Source organism: Emys orbicularis, chromosome 24 (assembly GCF_028017835.1).
Source record: "Emys orbicularis isolate rEmyOrb1 chromosome 24, rEmyOrb1.hap1, whole genome shotgun sequence".
Lineage (NCBI taxonomy): Eukaryota > Metazoa > Chordata > Testudines > Emydidae > Emys > Emys orbicularis.
In genome coordinates this window covers 5,326,581-5,340,364 of record NC_088706.1, presented here as the reverse complement: position 1 = coordinate 5,340,364, position 13,784 = coordinate 5,326,581, and the positions used below count along the sequence as shown (strand labels likewise).

The window sequence follows — 13,784 nt, the reverse complement described above, 5'->3', positions numbered from 1 at the left end:
GGCATTGTATGCATTGTGTTCCTTGCCACTTACATCTCAAGAACTTAAGTAGAAAAAGAAGAAAAAGAGGGTGTCTTTTAGTTGAGTTTTCGAGTGCGAGAATGAAGAAACTGGTGAGGAGGTAGAAAGCCATTCACATCCAGTTCAGTAGTAATCTAAAGTTATCGTCTATTCTCTGTTTACTCTGACACCAGTTTCCAGTAGACACTAATTTGCTCCCTAGTTTGCAGTCTCAGCAAAAAGGCCAGGTAATTAATGGGTTGTAGAGACTGCCCTCCCTTCTTAAAGACACTAGATGTGGACACCGAGAGTTAGGTTTGAGGTACATCGACTGGGAAGTGTGGGGAAGTTTGCATTGCTACTGCCTCTTTGGTATTTGTTCTCTTGCTAGAAGGTTTCGGTCTTCACTGCTGTCCATTCTGTCACCTTTCCTGCATACTGAATTCCTGCATCAAAGAAAATGCATATATAACTTTGTCATACATGAGTATTGTTTTTCAGAAGGGTGCTGTTCCTATGTATGAACAGACCTCTGAATTCTAGTTGTCATGTTCTGATGCTGTAAACACAAGTGAATTGGGTTTTTAAATAAACTAAAACTGAAGGGAGCTGCCTGTAATGATAACTATTCTGGAAGACTAGCATGACCTCCACTTCCATCAGCTGACACACGCAAACCTTTATAAACAAAATAAGGCTATGTACACGCTACAGCTTAGGTTGGTATAATTTATGTCGCTCAGGGGTGTAAATAAGCCACCCCCCTCAGCAACGTAAATTACAACAATCTAAGCACCGGTGTGGACAGCACTATGTCGGCGGGAGAGTTTCTCCTGCTGACATAGCCACCGCCGCTCGCGGGGGCTGGAATAATTAAGTCGACAGAAGAGCTCTGTCCCATTGGCTTAGAGCATCTGCACTAGCAGCACTAGAGCAATGCAGCTGCATTGGTGTAGGCTCCATAGAGTAGCCATAGCCTAAATCCTGGGACCTAGAGTTGTAAAAGAGCCTCTACCCTTTTCTACTCTGAATGAAGGCCAGGGGTCTGGACTTCAGCAAGCACACAGATTGATTTTAGAATACTTTGTATCTGTACAGGCAGATGTCCCGAGCAAACCAGTCATCCGGCCGTACCGCCCACCAACTGCCCAGGAGGTCTGTTACCGGAGGATTCAGCTGGCACAGCAGCAGGCGGCACAGCTGGCTGTGGCAGTCCAAAAGGCCTCTCTTGCCTTGCCAGGAGAAAAGAAAAGGATCGCTCATGTGCCCAATGTAGCACTTTCCACAGCAGCAAAGCAGAGTAAGTCACCGCTAGCTCCATTAACTGCTGCCCTTTCACTTTCTCCTATTAAAATGACACTGTCTCCTTAAGAGAATGTTTTAAAGATAATAAAAGCTCCAGGTATTTTGCAGCGAGAATACAGGAAAACAGAAACATTCCTCCATTTGAGGTAGCACTGGCCAAGTTCAGATTTTTGTGTGCTGGGCCAGAAGTCAGGGATGTTGTGATTTTCCCCCCCCCTCCTTTCCCCTCTCCTCCAAACTGAAAAATCCCATGTAACAGGATTCAAAAAAGAATTTCATGGAGGATAGGTCCATCAATGGCTATTCGTCAGGAATGGGTGACGGGGATGTCACTTGAGGATTACCTGTTCTGTTCATTCTCTCTGGGGCACCTGGCATTGGCCACTGTGGGAAAACAGGATGCTGGGCTAGATGGACCTTTGGTCTGACCCAGTATGGCCGTTCTTATGTTCATTGTTTGTTCTCTGAAAAGTAAGAAACTCTAGGAAGCGCACACACGTTTTATGAAATGAAACAAAATGCATGCTACGTGATCCATGTCATAAGTGTATTTATTCCTCAACCATGTTGTCCAAAATAAAAAGCTTTGCCATTCTCTTAGCAAAACAAGAATGCCGTTAGTAACTTTCCTTTCCCTTGACTAGTTAGATCTAACGCACTTTTGTATCTGCCTGTACATACAGATACATTTTTACCAACTTATTTGCTTTTTCAGTAGCTAACACAGGGGTAGGCAACCTATGGCACGTGTGCTGAAGGCAGCACGTGAGCTGATTTTCAGGGGCACTCACACTGCCCGGGTCCTGGCCACCAGTCCGGGGGACTCTGCATTTTAATTTAATTTTAAATGAAGCTTCTTAAACATTTTAAAAACCTTATTTACTTTACATACAACAATAGTTTAGTTCTATATTATAGACTTATAGAAAGAGACCTTCTAAAAACGTTAAAATGTATTACTGGCACGCGAAACCTTAAATCAGAGTGAATGAATGAAGACTCGGCACACCACTTCTGAAAGGTTGCCGACCCCTGATCTAACATATTACAAAGTTCAGAACAATTTGAATATTCTAAAAGCATGCTGGACTCATGCTAAGCTGATTGAACAGGAGTTCAGATCTTCTAAAAATTGACAAAGTTCTGAATGCAGCTGGTCCCGTCTTCTGTGACTTTACTGCCTCCGTTTTCCATCATTTTAATGCAATGACCTGTGGCACTACTGCCTTCACAATCATAGTTACGAGGTAGAAATCTGGATCTTCAGTTTTAAATGCTGGAAGAGAAGGAATGCGCTTATGTTCTACCAGCCATGATTTGGCCACTTCTCCTGTTCAGGGGTTTAACCTATAACCTTTGTATTTGGGAGCTGTAATATTGGCAAAATAACGAAAAGGTTCTGTAATTTCTCTGAATGGCTTTTTGATTTTATTTCTGTGTAGTTCCATTTTTTTTATTTGTTCAAGCCAAATTTTCACTGAGGCTCTGACAGTGGTATCATCTGCCTGTAGTCTCCCAAGTCCCCCTGAAATGTCTACTTCTAAAAATGTCGTGCCTTTCTGTCGAGTCCCTCGTCTGCATAAAACGTGTGTTATGCGTTGTTAAGTTTTCATGCTCGTTGGAAATGTCAACATACTAGTTCTAGTTGCATGCCAGTGTATAGAGTTCCACTCGGCAGGGTATCTGTCAGTGTGACTCTTTCTAAAGCTAGTTAGCAAACCAAGCTTACAAACAATTCATAACTCCACCTACTACCTTCTCTTCAACAGTCAGTGACCATTGAATCCTCCCGCTAGATACTCTTCTCTCTCCAGTCACAAATGACTTTGTCCATTCCGTGTTCATATAAATACTTCAGAATGGCGCAAGTTCAAAAAGTAGAAAAATCTGGGTTGACTTTTTTTCTGGATAAAAGCTTTCGCAGCACTATAAGCATTACTTTCCCATTGTAAGACCCTCCTGGGTATTGTCAGTACTACAGATACCCTTAGCCCATGCTGACGGCAAAGAAGATCTGGAGATTATAATCTAGAATCCTCTATTTAGGATTTTTTGGATGAGAAAAGATGTTTTAAAAATTATTGGGTTGTTTCTTGGAAACACAAACTCTGACATCTGTATTTCCTTCTGCCTACAAAATCTACCCTGCCATGTGTGAAAAGAAAGCCAGCCACTTCTCCATGTGTAGTGTGAAAGCAACATCCTCAAACAGCATTTTAAAGGGGGAAAAATTGCCCCAATATATTAGTGGCAAGACGCTCTTCTTGCAGATGTGTTTTAGGCTAGTTTTGGGGAAGAGGAACTACAAAACAATCTTCTTAGTCCACTAAGGATGTTGTTAAACTTTGGGTTAAGAGGGATGTTGGCATATATTTTTTTTTCAAGACTCAAGTCACTGTACAAGTGAGACATAAGATGAAATATACTCAGCTGAACATTGCCAACTGTATTTAAGGGAATACAGAAGGTGGAATTCTGGCCCCACTGAAGTCAATGGGGGGGTTGCCATTGATTTCAGTGGGGGAAGGTATTTCACCCCCAGTGTGTTCACCCTTTTGCTTTTCTGTTATCATAATATTGATTCATCATGAAGTGGTTTCTGCTATCTAGCTTTCATGTTGCAGATGTCAGGGTATTCTGTCTCCTTCCTCTCCTGCATTTGTGGCATCATTGAGATCTTTTTGTAATGGCTTTTCTGGTATCTGAGTGTCCATGGTAGTGACTGAGTCCTTCGCTTAGCCTTCTGAGCCCTTCCCTCTTGCTGTGTCACAGAAGGCATTATTTCAGGATGTGGACAGGTACTTCCAATAGCAACCAAGAACTCTTCTGGTCAGGTGATGAATGAGTCCCCCTGAGACTCTTCAGAACACCTTCCGATGCTGTTAGGGCTTATTCACTGGCTCTGTGGATATGGGGAAAGCGGTGGATGAGATATATCTTGACTTTAGCAAAGTTTTTGATACAGTCTCCCACAGTATTCTTGCCACCAAGTTAAAGTAGTATGGATTGGATGAATGGACTATAAGGTGGATAGAAAACTGGCTAGATTGTTGGGCTCAACGGGTAGTGATCAACGGCTCAATGTCTAGTTGGCAGCCGGTATCAAGCGGAGTGCCCCAGGGGTCAGTCCTGGGGCCGGTTTTGTTCAACATCTTTATTAATGATCTGGATGATGGGATGAATTGCACCCTCAGCAAGTTCGCAGATGACATTAAGCTGGGGGAGAGGTAGATATGCTGGAGGGTAAGGATAGGGTTCAGAGTGACCTAGACAAATTGGAGGATTGGGCCAAAAGAAATCTGATGAGGTTCAACAAGGACAACTGCAGAGTCCTGCACTTAGGAAGGAAGAATCCCATGCACCGCTACAGTTCTGCAGAAAAGGACCTGGGAATTACAGTGGACGAGAAGTTGGATATGAATCAGCAGTGTGCCCTTGTTGCCAAGAAGGCCAACGGCATATTGGGCTGTATTATTAGGAGCATTGCCAGTAAATCGAGGGAAGTGATTATTCCCCTCTGTTCAGCACTGGGGAGGTCACACCTGGAGTATTGTGCCCAGTTTTGATCCCCCCACAACAGAAAGGATGTGTACAAATTGGAGGGAATCCAGCAGAGGGCAATGAAAATTATCAGGGGGCTGGGGCACGTGACTTACGAGGAAAGGCTGAGGGGACTGGGGTTATTTAGTCTGCAGAAGAGAAGAGTGAGAGGGGATTTGATAGCAGCCTTCAACTACGTGAAGGGGGGGTTCCAAAGAGGATGGAGCGTGGCAGATGACAGACAGATGACAGAGCAACGGTCTCAAGTTGCAGTGGAGGAGGTCTAGGTTGGATATTAGGAAACCCTATTTCACTAGGAGGGTGGTGAAGCCCTGGAATGGGTTACCTAGGGAGGTGGTGGGATCTCCATCCTTAGTGGTTGTTAAGGCCCGGCTTGACAAAGCCCTGGCTGGGATGATTTAGTTGGGGTTGGTCCTGCTTTGAGCAGGGGGTTGACTAGATGACCTCCTGAGGTCTCTTACAACCCTAATCTTCTATGATTCTATATTCTTAACTGCTCTTCCCGCACCATTTGAGGACATCACATTCATGCATTTCTTATTAAATAAAAGTGACTATTTTATCACATCAGGTAGTGTGGAAGAATTAAAACCCAAGAGCATTTACACAGATCACAATGAGTAGGAGTGTGACAGGATTTAACTTCTGCCAATGCTCTTTGCACTGGAACCAAGATGTCTGTAATTCTGACACTAACTCCCAAGTCAAAGACTAACTGTGTAGCACATTGCAGCAGAAACTTCCACCATCATCACTACACAGGTTGGACACATCACGTAATTTGACAGACCCACTGAGTTCTTTCTCCATTGACATGGTAGATAAGCACAAGGAATGAAACGACCATTCCTGCATCCCAGTGTGCAGTGCAGTCCTTGAGCTCTGTGTGCTCAGTATGAGAAGTGAAAATGTGGATGGAATTTCTGTCTAAAATGGTATTTTCTGTACCTTGTAGTCACTGTGGGCATTAAGAAAACCATTCCAGTCAGCAGCGTTACAGCCCCCAATGGCTCTGAGGCACCTGCTCTTACCCTGAAGGCCCGGACGCTAACTGGCATGACGTCTAAGACCACTACTACTGCTTTCCAGAAAAGAATAGCACACGCTCCCAGTCTACAGGTAAAACAAACTCTTGGCATATCAAACCCATCTCCGTAGTATGGTTTTTCCCTTCATTCCACACTGGTTTGATTGCATGTAACTGTGTGCTGCTGCAGGCTCCTGGAGCAGTGAGATTCAGCTAGCTGCTGCCATGTTCTAACTGAGTTTCCCACTCTTATTGTGTTTGCCCTACCCAGGATTACGTAACTGTAGCATTTAGTTGGGCTGCAACGTAGAAACATACAAGTACTTCAGGAAATGCTTCTCTGATCATTCGACTCAGAGTGACATTGAGGGCAGAAGTGGTTTCTGTCCTAAAAATAACCTTTTGAAAGCCACCTGGATGTATCTGCAACCGAATTCTAATGTTTAAATATACTGTAACCTTATACCAATCTCTCATCTTGTGCCTGTACCCTGTTTGTACTGTCTGTGTAGATTTGTAGCTGTTTGGGGCATGGACCTTGTCATCCTATGTGTTTGAAAAGTGCCACTTATGCTACAGCTCTCTGTTGCTGGGCAAAAAGGGTGCATTTTCATGTTGTTAGCTCACTTGAGTGAGGTCTACACAGAAAAGCTTTGGTGATTTTTAGTTTTACATAAGGCGTGAATTTAAACTGGTCTAGTTATACCAGTATATCCCTCTTTGTGGACACTCTTATTCCAGAATAAGAGTGGCTTTTTTCAGTTTAGCTCAGGCTGTGTTGTCTACACTGCCCACTTTCAGTGATAAAATTTTAGACATTCAGGGGTGTGAAAAAACATCCCCCTGAGCAACAAAAGTTTTAGCACTGAAAAGTGCCAGTATAGACAGCACTTTATCGCCGGGAGCTGCTTGTTCAGGGTGGTTATTTTTTATTGCCGGGAGAGCTTTCCCCCGGTGATAAAGCATGACCACACTGCCCATGTCACAGTGCTGTGTAGACATACCCTCAGACTCCTTCCCAAGTGACCTAAACTAAATTGGAAAAAGGCACGTTGAATGAGTGTCCACACAGGAAGTTATACTGGTATAACTACATCTGTTGAAAGTTACACCTTAGGTTATGTTGGAAAAACTTTCCTATGTAGATAAGGCTGTCACTTAACTAGCAGTACGAGTGATTTTCAGTGGTGTTAAGTTAACTTCATTGAACAAATATGACTGACAGAAGCACCCTTTCTGCCTGTCAAGACAGGGTCAATGGCACGACATAAAACAAACTTTCATCCTCATTGGAGCAATTGTTGCTGCAGGTCCCTTTCACCCCCCAGTCTTTCCTGGTGCACCTCGGTCTTAACTTGCAGCACGTGGGCTGTTATGTTCCTGGGTTTATGTTGGGTGGCTTTGTGATGTGGGCATACAGTTTGCATGTCACTTGTGATGTAAGCTGGCATTTAGAGTATGTCTACACGGCAGTCATGAGGTGTGATTGCAGCACATATAGGCATACCCAAGCATACTCGAACAACAATAGCAGGGAAGCCGTGGCGGCACAGACTAGCTGCTCGCAGGAGCCTGGGCAGGGTTGTACCCAGGCAGTCAGGCTGTGCCTCTGCTCATGCTGCTGTCGCTTCTCCGCTACTGTTGTTCAAGATAACTAGCTCAAAACTGGCTTGGGTGTGTCTGCCTGTGCTTCAGTCACACCTCTGATTGCAGTGCAGACAGACCTTTTTAGGAAAACGGCAGTGGTTGGGTGTACCCTAGTCAAATACAGAGTATTTTTAGTCAGTATTCCAAGACAAAAATCGTTAGGGCATAGAAAGTGCACATCAGTTACTTAAGGGTAAAAGTCCTTACAAGCACTTTGTAGTTGGCACGCACAAAAATGTACAAAGACAGGAAATTCAATGGCGTAATTAAACTTACGAGAACCCCAACTTGCGAGTATGGGAATTCAGTTAGGTTGCCAAATTATCTGAATTCAGCCCCTTAGCGTGTTGCCAGCCTCCCATTTTCCCTTCTTTGCAGGTGGAGTATCGGAAATGTGCACCACAGACCATTGGTTTTATGTTTGGTTTCATACAGTCATGTCTCCGATACGAAGTGTGATGCTTTGTCACCACACTAACCTTGACTCTTTTAATGTAAGTGCTACAATTTTAATGGTCTGGGAAGCTTTTCTATGTAGACATACTAGCTTTGTGTCTAACGCCACTGAGGCTACTTGGCTGCCTTGTGGAATCTTAAGGCCCGATTCCACTTGGCTGTAACAAAACACTATAAAAATCTCAATACCTCTTTATAATAAAAATACTGTGGGGGACCAGAGCAGTTGCAAGTGTTATTTTTGCGACTGCAAATGACACACATTGTATCGGGGTTTGAGAAGGTTTTCAGAAAGGAAGTCACAGCACTATTAATAACACCTGGGAAACATGAGATACCCAAAGCAATTTGTTTCTCAAGCCCTGCACAACCTTTTATTCCTTTCTTTTTCTCTTTAGAGCGCTAGTTTAAAGAGGCCCGTTATTCCCACTGAGTTTGGTGCCAAAGTCCCAACCAACATTCGCCAAAGGTACCTCAATCTCTTCATTGACGAGTGCCTGAAGTTCTGCTCTTCCTCACAGGAAGCGTTTGACAAGGTCTGTGTTGGCATTCGCTTTTAAGTATGAAGTTTGGAGTGGGGGATTTTTTTTCTGTTTGTCATGATCATTTTGGGGTTTGTTTTCTAGCTGTGCTGCAGCCAATGCTACTTATTCAGGAGTGAAGTAGGTTAAAAACGCATGTGATCCTTAGAAAAATGGCAAAGATTACAATTCCAGTGGAATTTCACCTTGCTCCCTGCTGGGAGATCCATGCATGGTCCCAGGGAAATCTCTTCCAGAGTCAGACTCTAGAAAATCCTTCCCAAGTTTTATCCTGAACCCAAAGCATGCTGGTAAAGGCCTTCTGGAGATTGTCCGTCTGTACAGCTATGCATATGGTGCAGACATGATCTGTAAAGCTCATAGTTCATGTTCCCTCACTATTGAGTCTCGGTGCCTTGATTTTAAGGAGCCTCACAGTGACTTGCTAACATATCATTAGCATTTCCTGAGGCAGAGTTGAGAAAATCATGTGCTTTACTTTGAGACACCCTAACCACTGAGGTCAGTTGGGTAAATTCAAAATAACACGCCACGCGTGTCTGGTGCAAAACCAACTCTGAGGATTTTTCTTGTGGCATCTCCCCTTTCCCACTCCCAGTAGGAAATGTTCCTATTGCAACCAGGGCGTGGTTCTGAGGGTGAATGGGTTCTTCTCTGCCATTCTGGATAACCTCCCTTTTTGCCTGCTTCATACCTCTGTGCTTTCATGCAGCTGCAGGAGGACCAGTGAGCAATTTTTACTAAGACAGTGTCCAGGGCTACGCTGTGAATCTAGCTAGAGTTCAAATGCATCCCCTCCGTGACTTGCTGTTAACACTGTTACCCCACAAGTAGGAGGACCCAAGACAGTTTCTGAACTAGTGTCTCTTGCCTTGTATCTTGGCACATTGCTTCTGAAACCCTTTGTTGGTGCCAGTTGTATGGACAATCACTTTGAGGGTACTGTGTTCAAGAAGACTCACGCTCTCTCACACAACTAAAATCGAACGCGCTAAAGGAGCAGGTGGTAACAAACTACATTATTTGCAGGCTCTATCGGAGGAGAAGGTGGCTTATGAACGCAGTACCAGCCGGAACATCTACCTGAATGTGGCAGTGAATACGTTAAAGAAGCTAAGAAGTCTAGTGCCCAATTCCCCGCCTTGTGTAAACAGTACGTACTGCACTGTGGATTTTCAGATCCAAAACCATGATGGGATTAGAGGCAGCAGAGTGAAACACATTGAAAAGACAGAGCCATTTCTCAGATGCATTAGGCTTGAAAGGCAAGCAACTCGAGTTAGCTTTATAGCCTTGCAAACTTTAATAGATCTCCTCAAGAGGAAAATCCTGCAATGCTTTGTTGGCTGTCTATACCTAAATGGAGATAATGCCACGAGGATGGGGTTGTTTTTTTTAGCACAAGTTCTTTAAAATGAAAAATCCTGCTAATGGAGTAACTTTCACATGGTGCCTTCAAAGTGAGAGACTCGTCCATCACCACAGAAATCTGTTACACGCATTAAGCTTCAAGAGAGAAAAGAAGAGGGTTAAGACATTTCATTATTGGCTCTCGAGAGGGTACATTAAACAATCAATTTGTGCTGTTCTTGTGAAAAAAATTTCTGATCTCAGCCCCCTTCCTTCACTCCCCCCCATTACTTTCACAGCCATTAGTCAGCCAGGCTGAACTTTGGGAGGCTGTCCTTTTGGAGAGCTGCCAGTTAATGATTAGTAAAAAGCACCTGTGAACCATTATCTAATGTGTTGCACATATTCCCAGGCGGTGAGGTTCTTTTTTAAGAAGGGTGAAAGATTCAGGCCTTGTCTACACTACAGGGGAAATTCGATCTAAGCTACGTGAATAGCGAACTCAAATCAACGTAGCTTAGATCTACTTACCGCGGGGTCCACACTACGCAATGTCTCCCGTCGACTCCCCCTACTCTTCTCGATCCGGTGGAGTACAGGAGTCGACGGGACAGCGATCTGTTATTGATTTAGCGGGTCTTCACTAGACCCGCTAAATCGACCGCCGATGCATCGATCGCCGCTCGTGGATCCCCTGGTAAGTGTAGACAAGCCCTCAGTGTGGAAGTCTGGTCAGCAGGGACTTGGTGGTGGAGCTGCAGGCTGTGGAGTGGCTTTGGCCCTCTTGGTGGGCCATGGCGATGTCGTTTGTCAGTAAAGGAGGTGGGGGGTGTCTTTGGCAGAAATGCTGCAGAGATGAATTCTTCCTCTCCTCCCTGCTCGGGAGCTTTTCCAGGAAACAGCCTCGTTTTCCTAGCTACACAGCTGCTGTAGTGGGTTCTCTTCTCCGCATTGCCCATTTTTACTCGTGGCGTGTTTCCGCCAAATGGGAATGCTGTGCAGCAGAAGAGGTCATGGTTCCCATGGCTGAAATAAAGCCTGCAGCATGGCTGCAATGTCCCCTGTATGCAAACAAGATTGTGCTATCCTATCGCACAGGATTGCATGGTCTAGAGCAGCGAGCAGGCGGCTACCGGGAGTATACTGTAAAATTGTACAGATATCCTGGCTGCCCCTGGAAAAACCACAGTAGGCTGACAGTGTAGGCAGCAGTTTTCCTGTGACAGATAGGAGTATTCCAATGAACAGGCCAGCCCTGAAAGCATCAAACAAATTCCAGCTCCTGAAGTAGAAATTCCAAGAGAGTAAACCGAACCATCCTTTTTCCAGCTACCCAACCTGTCTGTACCCCAGCTTCCCTCTGTGTGTTGTGCCCCAAACCCTTGGAATAAAGACTCTACTGTCAAAAGGTGGCAGCTGCGGATTTGATCCTTTATTGTTCCTGTTTCTCTTCTCCCCTCTCACGGCAGAGACCAGTAACAGGAAGGTGGTGTCCCACGAAGCTGTGCTAGGAGGGAAACTCGCTGCTAAGACGAGCTTTACGCTAAACCAGTCAGGGAACTTGCGGGCGGAGGACTTGACAGGTAAGTCCCTTTTTCTCTAGTTCCATATCTTGCAAGTCAGCGGTGAGAGTATAACATAGCTGGAAAAGAGAAGGGCGGCATCTTGCTGATCCATGAAGCAATGTGACTTCTTCGTCGGGTCAAAGCTTTGCACGTTATCACTTACCGAATGGTGCAAAACCTATACTGGGTGCTGAAGTCTATATAAGAGCTGCAGGCTCATTCACTCCAGTGGCATGTTTGGCATCCACCCCCAGCCCTTGAGGAAAAAGGAGTCCACCTCTGGCTGATGTGCACTCTAGCTGCCCTCCCTCTTCTGGGCCGTACCTTTGAGGTGAGTTAATTAATCCTGCCCATATGGTTTTGATGTAACATCAACAGGTGGTCAGAAAACTCGTTTGATGTGCTTGGATTTGCAGATGCCTTTTGGATGCTCCATATCACTGACTTGCCATTTCCAGCACTGGGGGTTGCTTTTGCCTTCCTACCCCAGAAGGTGTGCTTTGCATGTGGTTATTTTGGGTCCATCACCGTAAGGGGAGATTGTCTGTATTAAGTGTTAATATGCCTCCATATGTTCTGTAGGGGCTCTCTTTCAAATGGTTTACTAACATTGTACTAAAGGGTCCAATTGCATGCAAAGGATTGTGCCACCGGCATTATCGTTGTTGGGTCGAATCGGTTGTGCACATCTCAGTTGCCAAGAGATGTGCAGTAGACAGGCTGTTGGGGAGATCAGAGAAAAGCCACAAAAACTACTAAGGGGCTGGAGGGATTGACATATGAGGAAAGCTTAAATGGATCTGTGTAGCTCAGGTAAGCAACAGAGCGTCCTCTTTGCTAAGAAGGCTAACGGCATATTGGGCTACATTAGTAGGAGCATTGACAGCAGATCGAGGGAAGTGATTATTCCCCTCTACTCGGCACTGGTGAGGCCACATCTGGAGTATTGTGTCCAGTTTTGGGCCCCCACTCCAGAAAGGATGTGGACAAATTGGAGAGTCCAGTAGAGGGCAACAAAAATGATTAGGGGGCTGGGACACATGACTTATGAGGAGAGGCTGAGGGAACTGGGCTTGTTTAGTCTGCAGAAGAGAAGAGTGAAGGGGGATTTGATAGCAGCCTTCAACTACCTGAAGGGGGGATCTAAAGAGGATGGAGCTAGGCTGTTCTCAGTGGTGGCAGATGACAGAACAAGGAGCAATGTTCTCAAGTTGCAGTGGGAGAGGTCTAGGTTGGCTATTAGGAAAAACTATTTCACTAGGAGGGTGGTGAAGCACTGGAATGGGTTCCCTAGGGAGGTGGTGGAATCTCCATCCTCAGACGTTTTTAAGGCCTGGCTTGACAAAGCCCTGGCTGGGATGATTTAGTTGGTGTTGGTCTTGCTTTGAGCAGGGGATTGGACTAGATGACCTCCTGAGGTCTCTTCCAACCCTAATCTTCTATGATTCTATGAACATCAAAAGGAAACACACCAGTCTTCAAGTATTTGAAGGGTGTAAACACAAAGCATAGAGGGGAGTTACTGAGTGTGGTGCAAGGAGTGAATAGGCATAATGGAACTAGGCATAATGGAATGAAATTAACAAAAAGAAAACCTAGGCTGAATATAAGGAAAAAACTCCTGAGAGCAAGATCTTAGATGGCTGTGAGTAGTCTCCCAAGGGTTGTGGTGGAAGGCATGTCGCTTGACACACTTAACCATGGTGAAAACATTTTAAAGATGAAATAATGTATCAAGCTCCCAAGTGTACAATCTAGCCACTGAGATGTTCTGAAGTCTGACCCTTCAGAGGAATTCCATTTTGGAATGCCTTAACAGTTCTAGGCCAAAATTTTGAGACATAGGTGCCTAAAATTAGTTGCTGAACAACTCTACAAATCAGGTCATATATGTATGTGCCCAGTGTTGCCTTGGAGTCTATTTCCCTTGACTTAGAATTGTTTAAATACTGAATAGAAGATGTAGAAGCAGGTTTGAGACAATGGGACTCTCTATGTGAGATGTGATGAGTAGCACGACTGCTGCGTAGAAAATGATTAGTATTCCTGCTGCTTCAGTGTTGTGACATCAGCATTTCCTTTGGTACCTAGGAGCTGCTTTGTACAGAAGACTGAAGGAATATCTCCTGACGGAAGAGCAGTTGAAGGAAAATGGTTACCCAATGCCACATCCAGAGAAAGCCGGCCGTGCTGTCGTTTTCACTGTGGAAGAGAAGAAAACGACTGACTGTAAGCTCCGCTGGCTATTGTGGTCAGCAAGGTTTCTTATCCAATGTACAGCCTGTTTGCCCCATGCCGCCTGCAGCCACCCTCGAAGGTGCAGCCTGAGGA

The 13,784-nt window shown here is 44.9% G+C and overlaps 1 protein-coding gene across 1 annotated transcript in view; it reads left to right on the top strand.

Annotated features, from left to right (window-relative positions):
- Positions 1–13,784, top strand: part of REXO1 (RNA exonuclease 1 homolog) — a 75,349-nt gene that overhangs the window by 35,071 nt on the left and 26,494 nt on the right. The window contains exons 4-9 of the mRNA XM_065422072.1: positions 1,099–1,300; positions 5,822–5,985; positions 8,395–8,532; positions 9,568–9,691; positions 11,358–11,471; positions 13,545–13,682. Coding sequence (XP_065278144.1) covers positions 1,099–1,300; positions 5,822–5,985; positions 8,395–8,532; positions 9,568–9,691; positions 11,358–11,471; positions 13,545–13,682 — 880 coding nt within the window. The remainder of the gene's footprint in view (positions 1–1,098; positions 1,301–5,821; positions 5,986–8,394; positions 8,533–9,567; positions 9,692–11,357; positions 11,472–13,544; positions 13,683–13,784) is intronic.